Source organism: Oryctolagus cuniculus, chromosome 3, assembly GCF_051225735.1.
Source record: "Oryctolagus cuniculus isolate XC-2025 breed Fujian yellow rabbit chromosome 3, ASM5122573v1, whole genome shotgun sequence".
In the NCBI taxonomy this organism is placed as follows: Eukaryota; Metazoa; Chordata; class Mammalia; order Lagomorpha; family Leporidae; genus Oryctolagus; species Oryctolagus cuniculus.
This window is the reverse complement of record NC_142869.1, coordinates 79180124-79206299: the sequence shown is the minus strand read 5'-3', so window position 1 is coordinate 79206299 and position 26176 is coordinate 79180124. Positions and strand designations below refer to the sequence as shown.

The 26176-nt window shown below is 34.7% G+C and overlaps 1 protein-coding gene across 3 annotated transcripts in view; it reads right to left on the bottom strand.

Annotated features, from left to right (window-relative positions):
- The window catches only part of KCNH7 (potassium voltage-gated channel subfamily H member 7), a 512838-nt gene that overhangs the window by 33598 nt on the left and 453064 nt on the right, over window positions 1-26176 (bottom strand). For 2 of the 3 annotated variants that reach the window (XM_051848592.3, XM_002712225.6), the window contains 3 exons: window positions 11796-12048; window positions 8020-8225; window positions 5778-5877 (listed from right to left, as the gene is read on the bottom strand). In XM_051848592.3, the coding sequence (XP_051704552.2) occupies window positions 5778-5877; window positions 8020-8225; window positions 11796-12048 (559 nt within the window). The remainder of the gene's footprint in view (window positions 1-5777; window positions 5878-8019; window positions 8226-11795; window positions 12049-26176) is intronic. The other variant, XM_051848593.3, reaches the window with a different exon arrangement.

Sequence of the window (26176 nt, the reverse complement as noted above, 5' to 3'; positions counted from 1 at the left end):
GGCTAATTATCTACTTTATACTTGAGTTCTATATTTTTGGGAAAGGAGGTGGGAAAAAGGTGTAGAGAAGGAGTGTTTAGAGGAAGGATTTCATATATTGCAGGGATCTGAGGAGAATGAAAAGTAAAGGCATCATTAGGTAACTTGTTTTGTGGAAGGCTTTCTGCAATTTCTATCCTCTGACTGCTCTTTGATAGCCTCAAAGTGACCCACATGCTTAAAAGTCGTTCAAATGGACTTTCTCTTAAAACTTGTAATTTCAGCAGGAACTCTAGATAATAACCTTTTTTTTTACACTGTTTGTAAAACAAAGTATTTCTTTTTTAAAAATAATGACTGTTCTACTCACTGGTACAAAAATGTAAAGGTACATTCCACAAAATTTTTTAGAAACCTTTATGTTTCATACTTAATTATCTACTAAAAGAAATGAAAACTGATATGGTAGATATTTAAACACTAATTATAATTCATAAGACACTCTGGCAAAAAAAAAAAAAAAAAAAAGACCTAAATGAAAGATCTTTCCGAGTATCCGAGTAAGATCCCAGTGGAAAGAATGGGCCATCAAAGAAAGAGGCACCTTTCTCTGAAGGGAGGAGAGAACTTTCACTTTGACTATGACCTTGTCTAAATAAGATCAGAGTTGGCGAACTCAAAAGGCCTCCATAGCTTTGGCAACTCATGACAAGAGCTGTGGGTGATTACTGATGCCATAAACAAGAGTGTCAATTGTTAAACCAACAACAGGAGTCACTGTGCACTTACTCCCCATGCAGGATCTCAGTCCTTAATGTGTTGTTCAATGTGAATTAATGCTATAAATAGTACTCAAACAGTACTTTACACTTTGTGTTTCTGTGTGGGTGCAAACTGTTGAAATCTTTACTTAATACATACTAAATTGATCTTCTGTATATAAAAATAATTGAAAATGAATCTTGATGTGAATGAAATGGGAGAGGGAGTGGGAGATGGGAGGGTTGTGGGTGTGAGGGAAGTTATGGGGGGGAAGCTACTGTAATTCATAAGCTGTACTTTGGAAATTTATATTTATTAAATAAAAGTTAAAAAATACATATAAAAGGAAATTTCTGTTAGTTAACTAACAAAGATTTTTCTTTAATAAGTAAAGACAAACTTTTAAAACTAAAATAGAAATAAAGATGAAAAACTAGGAACACTTAACTCTCACTGTCTACTCAAAAACTGTTTGTCAAATGAATGGATCATTGGTTTGGAACTGTTACTCTCTTGCCTTTATTGAATTATTCTCTGCTAAATGGTCACTATCTCCCTAATCAGACATTAGTCAAACAATGAAATTGGACCCCTACCTCTCCCATATACAAAAATCAACTCAATATGGATCAAAGACCTAAGTGTAAGATGTGAAACTATGAAGTTAATAGAATAAATAATAAGGAAAATACTTCAACACTTCAAGACATTGTTGTAGTCACTGATTTTTTTTTTTTGATAAGACCCCCGAAAGCACAGGCAACAAAAGCAAAACTAGAAATGTAATTATATCAAATTCAGAAGCTTCTGTGCTATACAGAAACAATCAATAGAATAAAGAGACAGCCAAGAGAATAAGAGAAAATATTTGTAAGCTAATTATCTAATAAGAGATTAATATCATGAAAATACCAGGAACTCAAAAAGTTCAACAGCAGCAAAAACAACAACAACCAACCAAAACAGTTAAATGGGCAAATAAATTGGATAGTTCTCAAAAGAAGAAATACAAATGGCCAAAAAGAATATGAAAAAAATGCTCAACATCAACAATCGTTGGGGAAATGCAAACTGAAACCACAAATTGAAACCACCCATGTTAGAATGGCTATTATCAAAAAAGATATAAAGTAATAAATGCTGGAGAGAATATGGAGAAAGAGGAACTCTATTCTTTTGGTGAGAATACTGGTGAGTGCAGTAACTATAGAAAACAATATAGAGATTTCTTTAAAACTACAAATAGAACTGCCATGTGACCCAGAAATTCCACTACAAGATATATCCAAAGAACACAAAATTTATCAGAGTCACATGCTCCACCATGTTTATTGAAGTACTGTTCACAATAGCCAAGATTTGGGATCAGCCAAGGCTTCCATCATCAGATGAATGGATAATGAAATGTGGTGTGTATATACATATATATATAATTGTATATAATGTATATTATATATAATATATAATTAGATGTTAAAAACACTCAAATACATAAAATTAGAGATGAAGCAGGAGAAATTATCATGGATATTACAAAAATATAAAGGATCATAAGAAACTAACACGAACAACTACATGCTAACAAATTGGCAAACAATAAAGAAATGGATAAATTCTTGAGTATATATAACCTGTCGAGATTGAAATAAAATATAAAGAAATTAAGCATGTGCCTATCATGGAAAGAAATTGAAGCAGTAATTAAAAGCCTTCCATAAAAAAGTCCAGGACACGATGGCTTTACACCTGAATTCTACAATCATTTAAAAAGGAATTAACTCCAAAACTCTTCAAACAATTCCTTAATGCTAAAATGGAGGAACTCTGCCAAACACTTTATGAGATCATTATTTTGAAGCCAAAACCAAACAAACAGACAACACAAAAATGAAACTATAGACCAATGCCTTTGGATGATCATAAATACAAAAATTCTCAACAAAATATTAGCAAACCAAATCTAACACCACATAATATAGATCATATATCACAATCCAGTGGCATTTATCTCTGGGATGCAGAGATTTGGAAATCAAAATTTGGAAATCAATAAGCGTCATAAATCAAATTAACAGAATGAATTAGATTATTCAACTTGAGGACGAGGAAATGGAGCAAACTGGAAAAGAGATTTAATAAATCTTCAACTGGATGGGAGCCATTATTATAAAGACCACATTGTCAAGCTGCTCTTCATTTCTGGTGAGATAAAAATAGAGATTAAAACCTCAGGATAAAGGGATTTGGGTTAACTCATTGGAAGAACAGATTGACAGTAGTGGTTCAGATTTTAGAAAGTCATTAAAAGAATAACAAAGAACATTGTGGAAAAGGCAATTTCTCATCTTTGAGTCCTTTATTGCGAAATCAGTCACAGGATTCAATAATTAGTGCAGTTCATCAAATATTTATCAAACATAATTCGCTATCTTTTGAAAGAGAAAAGGGACAAATATATGAAAAACCTGTGTATAAGGCAGATTGCGACAAAATCACAAAAACAAAGGACCTAGAGAAGTAAAAAGAGAAGGAAAATGTATCCATTTGAGGATATCAAGAAATATTTCATGTCACATATGTTGCTGCAGATAAACCTTGATCAAAACCATAGTTTGGATGATAAAGTGGTGCAATAGGATTTTGTATGTGTGTGTATATGTGTACAGGTATATGTGTGTATTTTAGAACAGAGAGGCAAATTCTGATAATGGGATAACATATTCAAAGAGACAGAAACATTACACAGAATGAAGATAGTTTATTTGAAATGTAGAACAAGCTAAACATAGTAGATGATCTCACCAAGGGGGAGTATTTGGAGAAGAAAGAAGAGAATAAGCAAAAATTTAATTTAAGAAGGCAAAAAGAGGGACCTGCACTGTGGCTCAGTGGGTTAATGCCCTGGCCTGAAGTGCTGGTATCCCATATGGGTGCCAGTTCTAGTCCTGGCTGCTCCTCTTCTGATCCAGCTCTCTGCTATGGCCTGGGAAAGCAGTGGAAGATGGCCCAAGTGCTTGGGCCGCTGCACCCATGTGGGAGACCCGGAAGAGTCTCCTGGCTCCTGGCTTTGTATCTGCAGCTCCGGCCATTGCAGCCATCTGGAGAGTGAACCATCGATGGAAGACCTCTCTCTCTCTCTGCCTATCCTCTCTCTGTGTAACTCTATCTTTCAACTAAATAAATAAATCTTTAAAAAAAAGAAGGCAAAAAGAGGAAAACAATGAAAAGGAAGATGATAAAATTCTAGTTCATTCTCTCAACAGATATTTGTTGAACACCTGTTATACAGCAAGCATGCTCATCCTGAAGGTATGAAGGACCAAATATTTCCCACTTAGATAGAGCTTGATTAAATAATGATTTAAATAGGCCTGGAAGTACGACTAGAATAAATGCCACAGAAAAATTATCTCCTAAGGGAAGGAAGGAAGGAAGCTGCAAATGTAGGCAGTGTATTAGTTGTGTAGAGAATGGGAAGCCTTTAGAGCTTTGAACATGTGGGTAACATAAATGTAAAAACATTTAGAAAAAAACCTCTTTAGTGGTCAGTGTGAAGAATAGATGGGAGAAGGATAAGTTGCATGTGGGAAGGTGAGTTGGAAGGCTTTTCATGGAGTAGATTATAATAGTTTGGTTCAGAATTAAGACTATGGAGATGGAGAGAACTGAACCAAATGGAGATCTAATTTGAAGATGGACTGGACATATACTGGAGGCAGCAATAATAAGACTGGCTGCCAGAGTTTGTGTAGAAGTTGAGAGAAGTATGGCTTCTGTATATCTGATTTGTGCAGTTGGTTGGCTGGGGCACCATTTGCAGAGGCATAGAAGTTGAAAGGAATACACATTTCTAGGAAGTGTCATGACTTAGGAAAAGTGAGCTTGAGCTGCATTTGAGATTTCAAGTATTTGATTCAATAGGTAATTGTATATGTGTGTATATGTGGACAGTTGTATACGTGCTGGTTATCTGGTATTAAGATATAAATAATATGCACATCTTCTATGCCCGGATATAATTAAGTGATGGGGATAAATGAGATCATCCAGGGAATGATTATGATAAAATGACAAGAAAAAGAGGCCCCAGGTCAATGGTTGGAGAAACTCTATCAGTCAATGACCTGGTTTAGGCTATAATGATCAAGAAAGGATCTTTAGTGAAATAGTGAGGGTCAGAGGAAAATAAGAAAAGTGAATTGTCACAGATGCCATGAAAAGAGCATGCAAGGAAAAGCGAGGGAATAGATTCACATTGTCGTATACTGCTGTGAAGTCAAACAAGTTGAAGATTAGAATGATTGTTGGATTAGCATCAAGAAAGTCTTCTCCCTTCTGCCCCAGGATACTTAAATGTAACCTCATCTGGATTCCACATGAGATGTACTTATTCCTGTGCACCTGATGTATGTGGTACCTACTATTTGAGGATGTGTCCATCTTTCTTTCTAAGGAAGATGTACCATACCATTTGTTTTTTGGACTATTGAGGGGCTCTTTGAAAGTGTGAAATGTTAAATATATATTTGTTGACTATATGAGTATAAAGTAAAGAATAGACATGGAAGCAGAAACACTTAGAGATGAGAAGGAATGGCAAATGCCACAGAATTTGGGTATGATGAAGACCACTATCAAATGTTCCCTCCATCCAAGTCATAAATGAATGTGGGTCAAGTAAGAGGATTAAGCTTTGTGCCTGAACTAAGAGCTCCTTCCAGAACATTCTGCTCATAATTCTGAGATAGTTATTCAATGTTACTAATTTTCCCACATTTTCTAAAAAAATAAATCTACTCTATTTCTTTAACTGTGGAGTCCTTGCAGATATTAAATAGCTTTGTTGAAAGACATTGTTGGGAGCTATCAATCAGAAACCATAAACCATGTCATTAGCTATGAAAAAAAAAGCAAAGGATTTTCTCTCTAAAAGCCAGAATGAAATTTATTCTTGAAATCAAAAGCATAATAAGCATTTAAGTAAAAAAGAGTTAACTACATGCTTTATACTCAGACTTCAGAATAGAATGAATTACCTCTGTCTCCTTCACTTTCAAGTGATAATTTCCTTCTTCGTAGTTTACAGTTGTCTCCATCAGAATCATTCATGGATTGTGATCGTAGTAAAAGATCAGCCTTTTTAAATGAAGCATGAACAAACATGAAAATAAAATTGAAGATCATGCAATTTGAATGTAGTATGCTTTCAGCAAACTCTTTACTATTTCATATCATGTCAACTACTTTGAGACTTATGAAATGATTGCATAAAATAACTAATAATATTTTTTAATGATTGTTTCTAAATTATAAAATATATGATATGATTCTAGTAGTTTTACCATCTGATGGGACTATACTCAAAGAAGTTATTTATTAGAAATGTTTGGGGACAAAGGCAGGCATTTGGTTTAACAGTTGAGATGCCCACATTCCATATTGGAATGCCAGGATTCAAGACCTGTGTCTGGTTCCTGACTGTAGTTTTCTAGTATTGCAGACCCTGGGAGGTGGTGCTGATGGTTTAGGTATTTGCATTCTTCCCACCACTGTGGGAGACCTGAATTGAATTCCTGGCATCTGGCTTCAGCTTGTCCTAGATGTGGCCATTTCCGGGCATCTAGGGAGTGAATCAGTCTCTCTCTCTCTCTCTCTCTCTCTCGCTCTCGCTCTCGCTCTGGCTCTCGCTCTCTCTCTCTTTCCTTCTTTCCATCCCTCCTAAAATAAAAAAAAAAAAAAGAAATTGGAGGACGATGCCAGTATTTACATATAAATAGTCCTTTATGTGTAAGATGTTTTGTGTAACTTGGAATGGTTAAGAATAATAGTAATAATTTTTAAAACTTTGCAAAATGTATTTCTGAAGAGAAAATGTATAAATTATAATGAGCTATGGTGTTTAAGTAACACGGTAATGATCAAAAGGTTAAATTTTACTACAATACTTATAAAGTTGAGATAATAAGTAATGTCATGGTTTGAATGCTTTATTATTTTTGTTCCAAGATTCTTTTTCATTCCTCTCTGGTTAACTCTATACAATATTGATAGTCTTGTAAATAAAAATGGAAACTTTTGTTCTATTTATTGGGCTCCTGCTTAAACTTTTAGATAAAGAAATTACCTGACTTACATGTTTTTTGTTTTGAAGGCAAAATCCCAGTGACGTTGGTAACGTAAACTGGAATTGTGACAAAGTAGTGAATCACAGTCATTATAGAAAACCTGTGCTCCTGAGAAATTCAAACTTTTAATACCTAGGTACTTCTCAGGGTTTTGGAAAGAAACAATTTTCTGAGTGGTGCATCGGGATATTCAACAATGGCATCCAGGTGACTTAAAATTTACTTTCTCTTTAAGTCTCTCACAGTACCTGGGAATGATAGTAACTCAGAGAATTACAGCAATCACCTTATTCCAACTGGTGACATGATGATCTTTTCCCCAGAGACTTTATTAGCTAGCATGTAAATATAATGTCAAGTATCAAAAGTCCAATATTTGATTTATGTTTAAAAACAGATATTTAGAATTAGAGTGGTATTTCAGTGTTTTTGGTGGAAAAATATTGGAAGAGGAATGACCTAGTAATAAATTGTGTGCTCCTGCATAAGTGCTATTTCCATATAATAGTAATACATCATCATAATAATTTATTCTCAGTGGAAGAGAGTGGGGGACACATGGACCACATTCTCAGCATCCATTCGAGGTTAACTAATATGTAAAATTATTTAAAATATTTTAATTAGAAAATGTATTATTTGTTCATAGCATTAACTTTGACTATTGTAAAATTTTATTACTGTATATATTTGTATTTTGGAAATTATATCTAATTTGTACATACCAAATTAGTTTATGATTTCATGATTTTTAAGAGGCCACTGATAACCAATGTACGGTGTAAATAACAGCTGAAAGAATACTTTTACCTCTGTATAAAATACTATCTTTTGATTGGTGTTTAGTAGTTCAGAATCAATCATTGCTTAGAAATAATTGGTATAACTATTTTAATAATATATATCACTTAAGGATTCTCACAGGTCAGACTTAATTGGGCTACTTAAAATTATTCAATAAATTTGAAAATACTTAGCCTGAATTCCTTCCCTGTAATTTAGAGGTTTGTATTAGGCTTGTCTTTCCTTCCACATGATCAGAATTGATTAGGTTTTGCTGCAATATTTTCCTTGCTTTTCAGATATATTTGTTCAATCCAAAAATAAGATGAAATGTGGAAATACAAAAATAAGCAAAACAATTAACATATACCTTTGCACTTTCATGTCTTAGATTGAAAGTCAACTCTAGATTTGTTAGAAAGTGATCAGAAAACTCAGGATACATATCCAAAACCTCTAACAAGTCTTCTCGTTGAATCTTATGTAAGTCACAGTATGTGAGAGCTCTTACATCTGCATTAGACTTTCCAGGTTTGGCATAAAGATGGACCATTTCTCCAAATATATCATTTTTTCCTAAGAAGAGAGGGAAAAATGAGGATCAAGAGAATGCAAAATTAGTATTTTCTTCTAGAAGTAATAGGGAACCACTGATTAACTGACCAATTCCTGAGCCAAAGATTTCAAAATGTTAAGAACAATGGCCAAAAAATGCAGGGACAGCAAAGTTCCAGAATGGTCCATGTTAGTGGATTGAAATTTTGCTTCTAAAAGTCACTGATCCCTTTCATATTATTGCTTTGGTTCTTTGTCTAAGCATTTAGAATGTAGCAAACATTCCTTCAAACTGTTATGCCCCATGTTTCTAGAGAAGGGTGTTTTAAAATATTTTTAAAACATTTTCAAGTAGGTGGACTGTGATTTTGTCAATCCAAGAATATGAGAAGGGTCACAGTGAGTCAAGTTCATTATTTTTTCTATTTCAGGATGGTATCTGAATTTGATGCTGAGCATAGGGTTGGTGGAGGTGCTCTTACAATACCTAAAGGGTTGAGGGAGGAATCTGAACACCTTGTTCACTTTAATAAGCACTTTGGATTTTCCCTTAATGAGTTTGTGCAATTGTTTGATAAATCCAGTTGCATTTTCTTAACATGCATGGTCATAATTCTTTTCATATGGCCTTTATTCTGAAGGTGTGTTTTCCTCGCTGTCCTGCAAAACCTGAGGTTATTTCAAATGCTTCCTCTTATTGGCTCCAACAACACCTCTACCTAACCTAATGCCACCTGCTTTTCCAGGTCTTGTTCAGTGATAAATGATAGCACCAAAGACAAATATTTATTGAGGACTAAATAAGTGCCAGCCTCTGTCAAGGGCTTAGGTACTTTATCTCATTTTATTCCAAAAATACTTTTAAGAAATTATTAATTATTTTCCAAATTTTCTGAATACAGAAAGAGGATTAGAGGTAAACTGATTAGCCCAAGGTCACCTTCTTAGTTGAGTGAAATGGGGGCAGGCAGAAAGTGACAGAATTAAATCCCAGGCATCCTGAGTGGAGTCAAAGTCCTTACATATCCTATATATCTAATCTATTCCCAGGAGATATTTTTCTGTTTCAGGATAAAGTATTTAAAAGTTGTATTTGTGGTTTATGTATTTAAAAATACTAATAAATTCCTTGATTATATAACTTTTGAAAAGCATCAATAACTGTAAAATAATATTTTTAAAATATCTGAAGTTCTTTGCAAACTTAATAATATCTCCTTGGGTGTATTATTTTAACTTCTGATATTCAAACTCATGTATGCTCCACTGTGGAAGATATCAAAGTCTTTACAACAATGAAGTTTGGCCTAACTAGTCCAAAATTTTATGATACTCGTTTTAAACAAGAATTGAGTGGGGAAAATCAAATGCAATATCTTAACTATATAAACAGAACTGATAGTGGAAATAATATACATATATATATAACATAGTTTAAATAAATACTTATTAACCTTCCTTTTTAAATTAACCTTTCTATATTTTTATTTTTTAAAAGATTTTATTTATTTATTTAAGAGGCAGAGTTACAGACAGTGAGAGGGAGAGACAGAGAAAGGTCTTCCTTCCATTGGTTCATTCCCCAGACGGCCGCAACAGGTGGAGCTGTGCCGATCTGAAGCCAGGAGCCAGGAGCTTCTTCCTAGTCTCCCATGCAGGTGCAGGGGCCCAAGCAGTTAAGCCACCTTCTACTGCTTTCCCAGGCCATAGCAGAGAGCTGGATTGGAAGAGGCGTAGCCAGGACTAGAACTGGCACCCACATGGGCTGCCGGCACAGCAGGCGGAGGATTAACCTACTGTACCACAGAGCCAGCCCCTAATTAACCTTTCAAACACAGAATAGGAGTGGGTGTTGTGGCTTAGTAGGTTAAGCCACCACTTGACATACCTGTCTCCCATGTTGGAATACCTGGGATTGGGTCTTGCTAATGCACCTGGGAAGCAACAAACGATGGCCTGAATGCTGTGTTCCTGCCACCTATGTGGGAGACCCTGATGGCATTCCTGGCTTTTGGCTTCAGACTGGCACAACCCCAGCTATTGCAGGCATTTGAAGCATGAACCAGTGGTTAGAAAATCTCTTTCTGCCTCTGTCTCTTATCTGTCTCTCTGTCTCTGTCTCTGTCACTCTCTCCCTCCCCCATCCCCATCACTTTATCTTTCATATAAAAATCTTTAAAAAATGGAATCAGTGATCACAATTTGTGGAGATTTTTGCTGCTGACCTACCTGGAAATGAGGACTGAAAAAGAGAATCTCTTGAAATTCCTTGCAGTCTTTATAGTTCAATATAGATATTATCAAGTAAAACACAATCAACTAAATTAAGTATGGGCTTTGTATTTTAATTAACTTACATACTGTAAAGGGGTAAGGAGTAAGCCAGTCCATGTGTACAGTATAGCAACACTCTAAAGTTACTATTTTATGGGGAAAGAAGGTCTATTGTCTTCCTGTAGAAGCTAGGGCTGGCTGGTTTGACGATCAATGAGTAATGAAGCGTGCATGCTCTTTCCCTGGCAACCTACCACAGTGAACTCTCAAGGCCAAATCTAGTGAAATCCTAACCTGATTGTGACCTCAGGGTGATTTAGAATATGCTTTTATTCTTTGCCTGCTTACTGGATCGGAAATAAAATTGTGTATACATCTTGTCAGTTTGTGGGGCATTTAAAAATTTAATTGTGATAAAATTATCAAAATACAAGTATATAGGAAGTTATGCAAACATATTCATTCATATGTTTGTATCTTGTGGCTATGCCATATTATGATTCCACGTAGCAACAAAGAAAATATACAAAATACCTGTCCTTTTGGAGCCAATAGTCATATGTAACCATAAATAGCTAAATGATAGAAGCCATTGAGTTACATGCCATTATTTAAAGAAAGTTGAATGTAATCTGCAGGGGGCAAATTATTAATTGCTAGAAACACAGGAAATGGGTGTTATCATGAGGAAGAATGATATTTGAAACCTAGTGTCTAGTTGGTAAGAGAGAAGAAGACCTGATCATTTTCCTCTGTTTCATTGATTTCCCCCATAGTTATTAACAATTTTAATCTCCTCATCACCTTTATGCCTAGGTGTTATGTTCATAAGTCTTTACTGTCTAAGCAAGGATTCATTTAATTCCATTTGGTGGGAGACAGCAGGTAAAGTGTACAGTGATTTAATGAAGCTCATCAGTACAGAGACTTACTTCATGACAGGACATTGACATATGCTAGCAAGCATACCTACAACATACATATTCTATTTTAAGCTGCTAAGTGATAAAGCATGAAGGCAAGATATTCTAAAATGAAAAGGAAAATACTGACTATTTTCATATATTTGGCCTCAAATGTCCAAGTGACTGTCTAGAACAAGAGAATCATGGGTGTGTTTACAAACAGAAAAAGTCAACAAAATTTTTTCTGCAAGGTTAATTTCATTTAAATGAATTTTAAATAAGATTTTCTAATTGCTCACCAGTCTTAAATAGTCATCATAAATAAAAATGAATTATTTTTTCTATCGCTTTATATTATGTATCTCACTAGCCAATAACTGAATTTGTCACCACCCAGTTCTAAAACACTCACCCAGAATAGCTACCACAATGTCATCTTTGAGGATTTCGATGGAACCTCTGGACAGGAAATAAAGTGCAGTGAGTACATCCCCACAGTGAACAAGTGTGTCTCCTGGAGGTGCATGGGTGGTCTTGAATTTCATTGCCAACGCTCTAAGGCAACCTTTACTTGCCCCCCGAAAGGCTTTGCAGTTTTGCAGCAAAGTCTGGTTGAGATGCAGACAAATGTCAGCTTGTAAGCATTCTGGGAAACCCTTTAGGACCTGAGGGGAAAAAAACAAAAGGTCTCATACTACCAGCACACTGAGGACCTGAACCTAAAATAAAGTACATTTCTTGCTCTCAGAATTGCAGGTGTAGTAAATGTCACACAGGAGTTCTCAGAACATGTCTACCTCGCCTACCTTAAGAATACTTGGTTTGCTAAACATGTCAGAATTTTAACTCAAATACTTGTTCTCTGAATTAACTGCAGGCATTCAGCCTCAATTCAAATCTGTCGCATTAAAATGTAATGCCTACAACTGTTCACACTGCTTCTTTTTCCTGCATTATGTTATGTGGCATCATAGTGTGTACAGATATAATGCAATGTGACAGTTAATAAGACATAGTTCATGAAAGGTGGTACAAACTAGAAAGACAACCTCTTGAAGGAATCTCAAGTCAATTTAGATTGCCATCTCTGGTATACACCTTAGTTGTAATTAGTAAAAATGTTGATCCTGAAATAGCCATGATATTTGTTAAGTATCACATAATAAGGAATACTCTCAGTTAACCGTACCTGGAATACTTGTGATTAATATATATATCACTAGTATTAAATATTTTGATAAGCACTGATAATAAAGAATGTGAAGAAAGCAACCGTACTTTAAAAGAGTAGTTCAGTTTTCAGTAATGGAAATTATGCCTGAATTTACACTGCATACATAAGCTTCTAAATTGCAATTGTTTTGACAACTTTTTCAGGGGCTAATTTAAAGCTTGTGGAACAGAGTAAATGATAGTTTGTGACAAGTGGTACTCAATTTGAACTGAATCAAATTTTGTGTTATTTTTATAAAATTCCCAATATACAGTGGGTCAAAGACACTCAATTCTTCCTTCTCCGTGTCTTACTATTTTATGTCATATGCAGATTTCAATTTTTATGTTGACTTTCTGCTACAACTAAAAATAGACTCGTTTAAATATGTTTTGGTATAAAGGAGGGAGCATTATAACAGTGCAACAATACAATTTTTGATCAAATTGGTATTTCATTCAATATAACTAAAAGTAATCATGAATTGTTTGTGAGGGAATTCAGACATATTTAACCCATAAGGGAGTTTCAAATTAAATCATATTGGACTGAACTTACAATTATTACTATTTGAAATATTTAAAGCAGCCAAGGAATATATTTCTGTAGAACAATTTCTTGCCATTGGTCAGACTGACTGTGCCAGAATGTAAAAGGGTACAAAAGAGACAGGATGCACAATTACTATAATCTTCACTCTTATTTTCTCCATTGCTTAGATTTACCCACACGAATGGCTATATTGTATTTTAGAAGAAAAGCTATGGGACTGAATTCAGGTCATGAATTTGCCACAGAATCACTCTTGCACAAGTCACTTCCCCTGTGTTTTGCTACTATAGAATGAGAGCCTTTACAATTTGAATAAGTCATGTTACTGACAAATTGTGTGCCAGTTATCAAACTGCTCATCAGCTCTGCTGATATAAAAACTCAGACTTTGATCTTGAAGATTCTGTGTTATGTGGCTCAGGTCCAAAAGAAATGACCCTTCCTCTACTAGAATTCACAGGTGCTTTTCTGCAGTCTTTCCCCTGTATTCTAACTTTTGGGCTTGATCTACATGAACGGATTGCTACCTGGATTTCTGCTTGAGCACAAGACCTCTCCAACACCATCATGTGCCTGGCCTTTACTCACGGCAGTGCTTGGGTGCTGAAGAGTTTTTCTGCCCTCTGTTAGGATTCTACGTCATGGAATCAACTCACTGGGTCACTGATCCCTTGGATCACTGAATTCATCCCATTATAGTTTTTGGCTAGTGACGTTATACCAGAGTTGAGCTAAATTGGGTACCATTTACTGATATGGCAGCCACTTCGTTTTGGAGCTGCATAGGAGAAAAATTCCCTAGATTGGTAGTGTCTGCATGACTTAATTCTTCTCCCTGAAGACCAGTTATGTTGTCTCAGCATAACTCTCAACCCATGTAGGCAAAAATGTATAGAACATTACACCATGGAACAAATTACATGTGTCTAGCTTTCACTTAAGATGTGGCTACAATAAGCTGCAAGGAAGTATTTTATATTTCACATGCATGGAGGAGATATTGTTACTATATAGCTGAAATAACAATAATTAGTTTATTGTTGCTATTTATAGAATTTTCTGTGTCTTCCGAAGTATAGCCTGGCTTTAGAAGAAAAGTTATGTATGGAGGGGGAGTAGCGGGGGCATGTATTTGAATTGGAAGACAGAGAAGAGATTGAGATGGAGTTCTTCATTTCTCTGAATGTATTATAGGAGTTATGAAATCAGAAAGACATGGGCTGAAGTGCTAGTTCTACCATTTACTAGTGTGACTTTGACTAAATTAGTTAATTTCTCTGAGATTCAGTTTCTTGTTTTATGGAATTAATAACATACTTCAAAACGTGATGGTCACAATTAAATGTGATATTGGAAGTAAGCCATCCCAAGCACAGTAGATATTCCACAGACAATTTACTTCTGATTTTGACTTCCTGTGTTTTTTTTTTTGTTACACATATTTATTATTCTGTTCTCCTTAGCTAGAGATCAAGTTTCCATTGCTTCATGCTTCAGTAAACAAAGGAGTTTGTGACCAACTATGTTTTCTTTCTTAATTTAATTCTTCTAAGATGACTTTTCTTTCCTGCTGATACTTGTCTCTGTAGCCTTTCACTCTGTTCCTTATATTTTCAGCCTCTGAGCAGCCCTAGGTAAGGTATATATGCTGGCATCCCCTTTTTCCTGTACAGTGGAACCCTGCTTACTGGCTTTCCCTAGGAGTTGAACCCTTCTCCCTGCCTACCTCCAGCATCTCCTCTCCCTTTAAAATTACCATGTAGTGGCAAGCAGCCTTGTATTCTTCTCTGTTAGCTCTGGACTCTGACACTGAAACTAATATTTCAGAATCACTAGGACCATTTTTGTTTTGTTTTGTTTTATGTCTGACCTGTGATTATGGTACAGCATTAGCTGAAATTTAGCCTTGTTTTATTCCACTCCTCCCTCCTTTTTTATTTTTTGACAAATAAACGTTTCTAACACTTAAAAAAAAGAGATACAATATCTTTTTTTTTTTTTTTTTTTGACAGGCAGAGTGGACAGTGAGAGAGAGAGAGACAGAGAGAGAAAGGTCTTCCTTTGCCGTTGGTTCACCCTCCAAGGGCCGCCGCGGCCGGTGTGTTGCAGCCGGCTTACTGCGCTGATCTGATGGCAGGAGCCAGGTACTTCTCCTGGTCTCCCATGGGGTGCAGGGCCCAAGCACTTGGGCCATCCTCCACTGCACTCCCAGGCCAGAGCAGAGAGCTGGCCTGGAAGAGGGGCAACTGGGACAGAATCCAGCGCCCCAACTGGGACTAGAACCCTGTGTGCTGGCGCCTCAGGCGGAGGATTAGCCTAGTGAGCCGCGGCGCTGGCCACAATATCTACTGTGTTTTCTCCAGTTCTCTTGGCAGAAAATTTCCACTAAGCTTTGTGTTTTATTGCCTCAACAGAGTTTAAATCTTTTGTGCTTCATTGTATCATGTTAAAGAATTATTTTCCTTTCATCCTTTATTTTTCTTGTTTCTGTCTTGTTAAATGTTCTGGCTTACTTGTATTTTTTTTTTTTTCCTGCAAGTTGCCTTAAACTCATTTTGGAAGTAGGTATTTCCTCAAATTAATTTACAAATATGTTCTTAGAATTCTAACAATCTTGGAATCACCTGCAAAAATCACACAAAAAATTCAGTTCTACACAAAAAATTTTCCTAGCTAAATTTCCTCAGCCTCCAACATTCATTTTAAGAGAAGTGACGTCTCTCTGTCAGGATTTCCTCAAGTTGGAGGTGCCACAGAGCTTTTATTTTCAGAAAGGGAAGATACACAGATCTTGGCACAGACTTGTTTAGATTAAGGAATCCTTTCACAGTGTTAGTGCTTAATTGACATGCTTAACCTTCTTAAGTTAGTCACATAGATCATGTAAGTAAAAATAAAATTTCAGGTTCAGTTGTTGAAGCACTTCTTATATGAATTGTTAGATGTTACAAATAAGTTAGCAGCTTTGAAATCTGGAACATGCCTGAACGAACTTTAAAGTGCAAATTTAAAAGGAAGGGAATCGTGATGCAACTGAGGAGGAAATGCATTGAGAAGAATGGGAAGTGACTGATAGGTATGGGTGTTTATCCAAGGTACCACTCTTTATCAGTCTCAGCTAGGTTGCCTTTTTTGCTTCCTATACATTGTATTTTTTTTTCCAGGTTTGATTCTCCTGGTAAACTCCATAATTAGAAACTTCTCATTCTCTACTCAGATACTGGATTATTTTTTTAACTAGTTCTAACAGATTTGGTTTTAAAGTGTTGTTGTGTCAAGTGCACAAGGCCAGACGAGGACATAATCTGGTTTGGTAATTATTATACTCATTTCCACTCTATACAGCCTTCTTGTCTGGAAGCTCTAAAATTGCAAAGGTACATATTATTTTCAGCTATGCCTGTGGAGCCATTGTTTCATTGAGTCAGTATAATTTAAAAGACCAAGGAGCATCACCCAGAATCAGTTGTCACAGCTTGCAGCTTGGAAAAGCAGCTCAATACTTTTAGCAAATATTTCTCAAGAATGTCGTATATGCCTGGCACTGGGCTAAGGAGTATAATAGCAAATAAAATATGTTTTGAAAACACACACAAAAAAACCTTTTCCTCTAAATTTTCAGATTAAAATCTGTTTTTCATAAGATTAACCACAATTTCACTCATTATGTTCTTGTCAAATGTGAACATTTTTAATTTAATTGCCTTTTTGTGTGTTTTTTTTTTTTTTTGAAAGAGAGAGAGAGAGAGAAAGAGATAGAGATAGATATAGAGATAGAGAGAGAGAGAGTACTGTCATCTGCTGGGTTACTCCCCAAATTCCTGCAATGCACAGGACAGGGTCATACCAAAGCTGAGAGCCAGGATCTTAATTTGGGTATTCCATGTGAGTTGCAGGAATGAATATGTGAGTCATCACCTGCTGCCTCCTAGGGTACACTTTAGCAGAAAGCTGAAATGGAAAGCAGAGCCAAGACTAGAAACTAGACACTCTGAAGGGGATACCAGTGTCCTAAGTGGTTTGTGAACTGCTGCAGCAAAGTCCACTTGAGAAGATTGTTTATAATGTACATTTAGAAAGCTAATGGTTGTTCAGATGAACCTTCACAGTTGTTTAAATGAACCCAACAATTAATTTAAGATGACTGAAAAGCTCTAATTTCATTTTCCTAAAACTGACTGACATGGGGGGAATATTGTTTGAATTTTTTGAAATTCCAGAAAATTTTTCCAAGGTTGATAAAAGTCGCATATATTTATTATGATATAAGGTCACTTAAATATGTTATACATGTGATTATCTTCTCTTTACTTGAATTTATGTGAATAAAACTCTTTTGAACTCAAAATCAAATTATGGTTTGCAAATGAGAAGTTTTTTTTAAGTGAGTGTGAAATGCCTCCCATGATTGTGTAAAGAAATCAGTCCATAGTTTATTAGTAGAGAACCCAAATATAAGGCCATTGAAACATGAATAATACGATAGTAGCCACAAAAAAAGATACCATAGCATTTTAAAATCAAATTCAACACACACACACACACACACACACACAGAAACAAACAGGAAAATGGAAACAACTATTGCAAATAAATATCAACCAGTGCAGATGTTAGTTGATAGCAGTTAAGATGTTGCTTTGGATGCTTGTTTCCCCCATTGGAGTGTCTAGTTTGGGATCTCAGCACTGCTCACAATCCTGGCTGCTTGCTAATACACAATTCAAGTGATGGTTTGAATATTTGATTCCTTGCCACTCACATGGGACACTCAGATTGGCTTATAAACTCCTGGCTTTTGCCTTGTCCAGTCCTGGCTGTTGTGGGTATCTAGGGAATGAACCAGCAGATTGAAAATCTGTCTCTCTGTGTTTCTCTGCCTTTCAAATATATAAACAAAAGTTTTAAAAATTATACAAACATGTTCATTAATTCAGCTATATCCAAGTTATGCTAAATTTCTCTCTAAAAGGTATATATACTAATCACATCTAATGATATAAAATTATAATTTTGTTAATCCTTGCAATTATGTGGTTTATGAATTCAGAGTTTCTCTATAATATACAATAAAACAATTATGCCATGTGCTTATGTACTGGGCCACAAGCAAAAAGAAGTTTGGTTCAGGCCTATGATAGATTATAAAGAAAGAAACGTTTTCTGGTCTTCAGTCAGCGGAGTCAGAACAGAGAAGTATCCTAAGTAATAAGGTTTCTCCTTTTTCTTTTAAATATGTCCCTATTGTACATTTATTTCCTCAGTCAAATTTTACCTGGCTGCTGCTGGATAAGGATTTCCAAATTAAGTCGAATATTCACAATATATTGACAATAAAATATTCCTCAGATTCAAGCCATAAGATTCAACATTTACTATTTGTTACCCTGAATTGTAAGACACTTTCTCATAGTGGAGACACTTCCCCACTACTCTTTGGAATACTGTCAATAATTGAGTGTTTTTGTTTATTTATTTTTCACCAAAACTCTTTCCAGGCTCCCAGACTCCTTTCACAGCATTTTAAATCCCTCTATTTGCTTTTTGTATCGAACTGGTGTTGAGTATTTGGCATAGCAATTAAGATACAACTTGGGATATCTGCATCCCATTTAGAATGCCTGCGTATGAGTCCTAACTCTTCTTACAATTCCAGCTTCCTATTGATGCACACCCTGGAATCAGTAGTGATGGCTCCAGTTCTTGGATCCCTGCCACTCAGATAGAATACTTAGATTGAGTTCATGATTTCTGGCTATAGCTTGCCCTATCCCAAGCTGTCGAGGCTATCTGGTGAGTGAACCAAGGAGTGGAAGATCTCTGTTTCTGTCTTTGTCTTTCTGCTCTCTTCCAAAAATGAATAAGTAGAAGTTTAAAGAAAAATGAAGTTAAAAGCATTCTTTTATATACATCATATCCAGATAGTATCAGAAGATTGATTAACATTCTAATGAAAGGGTTTTTGAAAGCTTATTTCACAGACTGTAGCCTCAGAAGAGAATATTCTGAAAGGCTGGGTGAATAGAACACATTTAGAAAGACAGCCCGAATATGGCAAATGGTTCCCTTAAATAGCAGATTAATCATATGGACAACTTTGGTGGCTGTGATAACTGTAATTAGGAAATTTTCTGGAGAAATTCTCTGGGTCGTTAAATATACTTAAATCTTGACAAATTAGGATTAATCAAAATTAACACTCCCTGTGAAGCACTAAAGCCCACACATGGTTATCTAATAGATTATGCAAGTGATATATTAAATCTTAATCTCTGTCCCAGAGTACAGCTTTAATATTTTATAACATTGCCTGATTCTTATAGAAATGTTGTTTAACATGTGGGCGTTTACTTTTGATAAATCTTTAGTGCTTGTAAAATAATAAACCTTGCATTTTCTTGATTCTGGAAGCTAATGCCCTAATTTAATAGATTCGGTAATGTCTACTTCATCTCAGTGCATGTTATTTCTATGATTTGACCATCAAGGGAAAGGAAACACACATATATTATGTTTTCTTCGTCATCACATGTTTGATACTGCTTACCCTAAGTGAGCTCTTTTAGCAGCTTTAAACAGACAAATTGGCATTCTCCTACTCCAAAGCTCAAATTATTTTGTCACCAAATTTATCATTTTACCTTCGTGTGGCTGATAAGAATAAGGAATTATTTTGTTTTATTTAGTATTCACATCTGGCCAGTTTGTCAGCAACACAGTCTTGCAGGATTCATGATTGTGGGAATACTCATAAGCATTGGGAGAGTGAACCAAATTTCTGTAAGTAATTTTCCAACATCTAGCATATGGTTGCTATCACTTAGGAAAAAAAAAAGTATGGCTAGAACAAAACATGATCACACAAAGATATGATTCAAATGGGTACAAATCTTGAACCAGTTTTGGTATCCAAAATCCTCCTTCTAACATTTCCCTCCTCTCTGCCCCTGAAATCCTAGTTAACCTCAGAGCTGTGAGATATTTCTTTGCTTTCAGAAGGAAATTAAAACCTTAATCTGATCTATGTTAATACAGGGTCAAGGATGAATGGGAGTGTGGGTAGCAATCTATAGACAGAGGGGATGTGTTTCTTTCACACACCTGTCCTTGGTACCTCGGTTCCTGCTAATTCAGCAGAAGAATGACTTAGAGAATGCCTCAGGATTTCTCAAATGAGCTGTCAGGGGAAACCCTGTGCAAATCCTAGGACCCTGGGCAGTTGGAGAGATCTACATCCTGGGAAGCGGTTTCAGGACCTCCTCTGCTTCCCTCTGCTTAACTAGAGAGAGATGGTAGGGGAAGTGATGTACAAAATGTAACTAGAGTGGATTCTATTGGATGTTCTGCAAATAGTTCTTCTCCAATGGATTCATTGTAGATGACCTGAAGCTGCTTACAGAGTAATCAAAAGAGAAGTGCAACCTTCCAGGAGGTAAAAAGAATGAATTAAAATATGACCTTGGACTTAAAATATCACCTTAAGCATATATCAGGGTTTCATGGTTTCAAAAATGCTTCTAATGTATCATATTTCAGAATCATAATTTTTGGTTGAATTGTCAATGTATGTGAGGAGCATGGAGTGGCAACAACTCCACTTTGCCATTCTGAAAACTGAGACAACTCATTAGGGGATTTGACTGGCTAAAATGCTGTAATTCCAAGCTTAGTTGGGTTTCTTCAACCATTTTGACTTCGTAGGTGTCAATCAAATTAGGTTTCTAAAGTTACTAACATATGGTAAGACACAAAATATTTCTCATTAATTTCATTGGCCAATTTATTATCAATAAGTAGTAAAAGATAGAAATACAGTAAATGCCATTTTAATGTTCCAGATATAGTATTTATTCCTCAGAAATGTTAAAGATGGAAAACAATACATTTGCTGTTTGGAGAAAGTGATGGTTCTATGTGTGATTATTCAAGTTTTTTTTAAGTAGTAGAAACTTTCAAAATAGTTGAAAATCTTTTCTTTCACCTGACAGATTCCTCTCCTGTAAAAAATATTGACTGTTAACTGGCACTCTGCATGTTTCATATATGGTTCTATCTGCACATTTCTGCTTCTGCCAATTGAGTCATAAACCAGCTGTCTATGTTCCAGTACCTATTTATGCCAGCTGTACTTCTTAGGGGAATTACATCATTGAATTATATAATAGATAAGATAAAAGACAAAATTTTGTATGAAGAACACTGTTCCATTAGCCCCTGGAAAGCCCTAAAAATAAAACTGAATGATTTGAAAAAGCTTATAATGGTGAGTAATTAAAAAAAAAAAACAGATTGTCTATGTGTTGGCTGCAATGCATAAAGTAGAAACACCGTAATCCATGAACTCTGATATAATCCCATAAATAAAAAAGAAATTAAGAAGAAGCTGCAAAATTAGAAATATTTAGAGGTTAAGGATGATGCTTTATAATAATCTGTAAATCAAAGGAGAAATAATTTAAAAAGCGACAAAGGAAAAATATTTCATATCAAAGCATACAGAGCTACAGAGAAAAAACTTTTATTTAAAAACTTTTGTACTCCTAATGCTTTTATTATTAAAAAGGAAATAGAAACAATAAAAAAACCTTAATACCAATAGTAAGAATAAGAAAATAATCAAAAGAATGAAAAACAGGGAATTAATGGAGGCAAATGCCAAAAGTGAAATTAATCCTAGCAAGGATAAAGTCAATATGAAATTCATTGAAAAAATACAGTGAAATTTGTAACTCTTTCAAAGGCCTGCTTAAGGAAAGAGCAAAAAAGTAAAGTTTAGGGATAGCAAAGCAGTTATGATATGTTGATAGCTACTATTTTAAATCTGAGTCAGACATCACAGCCAACTGATCTCTGACAAGGGTGCTAAGAACATGCATTGATAAGAGAGTAGTGCTTGCAACAAATGTTAAGAAAAGTGATGCCCACATGAAAAAGAGTGAAACTAGCCCCCTATTTCTCACCATATACAAAAGTCAACTCTAACTAGATTAAAGACCTTAATGTAAGACCTGAAACTTTGAAACTAATAGGGAAAAAAATCATAGGTAAAACACACTAGGACATTGGAATGGGCAAGAATTTTCTGGAATATTCTCTAAAGCACAAGACACAAGAGCAAAACTAGGCAAATGGGATTTCATCAAACCAAAGAGCTCTTTACAACAGAAGAAACATCCAACAGAGTGAAGAGACAACCTACAGATTGAGAAAAACGTATTTTCAAGCTTTACATCTAAAAAGGGGTTAATATCTAGAATATATAAGAAATCCAATCAACTTAATGACAAAATCCCACAAACAGTCCAATTAAAAAATGGGCAGCAGAACTAAACAGGTGTTTCTCAAAGGAAGACATAAAACTAGCCAATAATTATACGAAAAAATATTCAACACCACTATAATGAGATACTACCTTGTTCCTATTAGATTGGCTAAATCAAAAAGACAAAAGTTACAAGTGTTCGTGTGGAGGAGGAGAAAACTGAAAACTTGCACACTGTGGGTAGGAATGCAAATTAGCACAGCCTTTGTGGAAAACAGTATGGAGACTCCTCAAAATGGTAGAGATAGAACTACCACATGATCCATGATCTATGATCTACTTCCAAGAGAAATGAAACCATCTGTAGAAAAGACAGCTGCACTCCCCTGTTTATCATAGCACTGTTCACAATAGCCCAGATATGGAAATAATTTAAGACCCATCCATTAGGAATGAAAAATAAGATTTTTACATATACACAAGGAATAATACTCAGCCATAAAAAGGATAAAGCCTCTCCTTTGCAAGAACATAGATGGATTTGGAGGTCATTATGCTAAGGGAAATAAGCTAGGCAGAGAATGAAAAGTATCACATGATCTCACTCATAAATAGAGTCTAAAAATTATGGAGGTCTCATAGAAGCAAAAAATATAATGTTAGTTACCAGAGGCTGGGAGGAAATGGTTATGGGAGTGATGGAAAAAGGTTGATTGACAGGTACGAGGTTATAACTAGATAGAATTAAGAAGTCTAGAGGCTCTAGTCACAGTAGCGTGAGTCTAGATTATGTTAAAATATTGTATAACTCCTTAGAAAAATCTATAGGATAAGCTTTTGAATGTTTTATAACATTTCCTATAATGAAATGCTAAATGTTTGAAGAGATAAGTATATATTAACCTTGATTGGACATTACACAATGTATATATAGGTTTCAAAATATTATATAAAACTCCATAAATACCTACAATTTTTATGTCTGTTGAACTTAAAAAATTAAAAATAAAAATCTCAGCCAGAATTTATATGAATATTGTAAGGAAGAATCTACATGCTTATATCTTGTGATTACTTAAGTCCTTGAAATTATTAGAGGCTCTTTATACTGGTTATGATTTCTAGCTTTGCTTAGCATGATTTTATAATTTGATCTTTGGATATCTCAAAAGACTAACATTAATATGTTGTAATTGAATAAAAATAATCATATATTTTATATGATAGAATTAATACTCTCAACTAGATAAGAAAAAGAAGTGAAATAAGATTAGTAATAGTTGATCTATCTTATCAGATGTTAAAACATGATAGAAAGCCATGAATTATAAGCTATTTCTGTATTACAATTGGAATGGATAAATACAGCAGACTTCAGATCTATAGCTGTATTCCAATTTGATAATTTAATGTATATTTTAGGTATTTTAATTAAGTGAAAATAATGGCTAATATCTTTTATTAATGTAAAGAAAATAATTTACAAAAATAGATTTCAAATAGGTTATAGAGTTTTATTTCTAATCACATAGGAAAACCTACAAGAAAATCCAGGAAACTTCTCACAATCTAAAGATTTAGCAAAATATTTTAAAAGAGGGAAGAGCCTGAATAGTACAATAAAAGTTTACCAATTTTATCATATTATTTTATAAAATTTGCATTCAAAATATTTCTTAAACAAAACCAAGATATTGAGAAAAACTTTAGGAACAAATTACAGTATGGATGCTAATAAGACATTAATATCTACAACCTATAAGGGATCCCTATGAAATAAAAGAAAGATAACTGAAAATATGAAAAAACTCTACAAATAGGCAATTCACAGAAGAAGCATCAAAGTGTCATATAAATATAAATGAAAAGAATGCTCAAATTCAATAACATGAAATGTCATTAACATAAGAACAAACTTTCATATATTAATTAAACTGGCCAAAAAATAAATAGAAACATAACGTCCACTGCTACTAAACAGCATTAGAGAATAGTACCAACATTGTTGGTAGAAATGTAAATTGTTAAGCATTTTTGAAATACAATCTCACAATAGCTTAAAAGTAAAAATATAGATGGTCTTTAGCTTGGCCATCTCTTATATAGGAATCTACTCATACAAAGTAAGAGGATCAGTAAGGGAAATTTCCATGAGGATGTTTATTACGGCATTCTTTTTTTAAAAAAAAATCTTTTATTTATTTATTTGACAGGTAGAGTTATTGCAGTGAGAGAGAGACAGAGAGAAAGGTCTTCCTTCCATTGGTTCACTCCCTACATGGCTGCCACAGCCAGTGCTGTGAGAGAGAGACAGAAAGTTCTTCCTTCCATTGGTTCACTCCCCGAATGGCCCTCCTGGGCCACAGCAGAGAGCTGGAATGGAAGAGGAGCATCCGGGACTAGAACCCAGTGCCCATATGGGGTGCGGTGCTGCAGGCGGAGGATTAACCAAGTGAGCCACGGCACCAGCCCCTATTGCAGCATTCTTTGAAGTGGCATGAACTTGGAAAATGAAAGCTCATCGATGAAAGAATAGTTGATAATTATAATTGTAACATGTAGCAATATACCACCATATTTTTATTGTACAATTATAGTACTCACACAACAATTTATTATAGAATGCTATGTTCATTAATATGAATGAATTAGTGTTGTATAAACTGACTTGGAAGTATTTTCATAAAATATGAAGTAAGAAGTATCAATTTTATAAAATTTCTAAGTTTTTTTTTACTTCTAATGCTTGATAACTTTTATTTTAAGTGTTCTTGCACAGAGCATAGGTCATTTTTATTTATGAGAAGGAAGGGAATATCATTAGGTTCTTAGAATTGTATCTTCAAATCACACTGAATCTGTTAAAAGCTAATTAAAAATCACAATTAAAAATTTAAAAAGTTACAAGCATATACAGGAGGGTATATAATTGTGTATGTGTACATGCGAATATCATTGTATTATGACAGAGAATTGAACAGTGCTTTATACACATTGGTAATAAACAATAGAAGATTGAAATACTGATGTGGAAGATATAGAGTAGGAAGGGAAACAAATTAAAGTATAAAAATTTTAAAAATGTACTAAAAATTACCCTTCATAAAAAGCACTTATGTTGTGATTTCATTTATATAAAATATGTGTATGTGGAGATGTGTGTGTGTTTGTGCATGCATGTGTAAGGGTGTGTGTGTGTGTGTGTGTGAGAGAGAGAGAGAGAGAGAGAGAGAGAAAAGCACCATTAGTGAAGATGAGTCCTAATTTGAAAAAAATTCTAATCAAGCTATGATAAGTCTATGATATGAGAACAATTACACACACACACACACACACACAAACAGGATATGCCAGAAGTATGCTTACTGAGATGATGTTATAACTGGGAGTTATCTCGGAATGAAAAGATTTGTAGGTCATTTTGAGTTACTTTTAAATAAAATTTTATGTACTATTTTACAATTTATAATTAATGTCTTCTTTAACTTAGTTTCATGATTAAGTTATTTCTTTCTCTTTAAGAACTGTGTGTTTAAAGGCCACAATCTTGTTCATCCATTGCTTTTCTTGTTTTTGACCATTATCCAGATGATCTTCTGTATCTCAATTTCAAGAATGTCTCCATATCTGATCATTTAGTTCAGTCCAGATTATAGGCTTTTAATTCATTTTTATTACGAAATTTTGGACCATATTGCATTTGTTTCTATCTTGCATCATACTACCTTCCATTCTTAAGATGTCTAGTCAAAGAGAATTGCTTTGT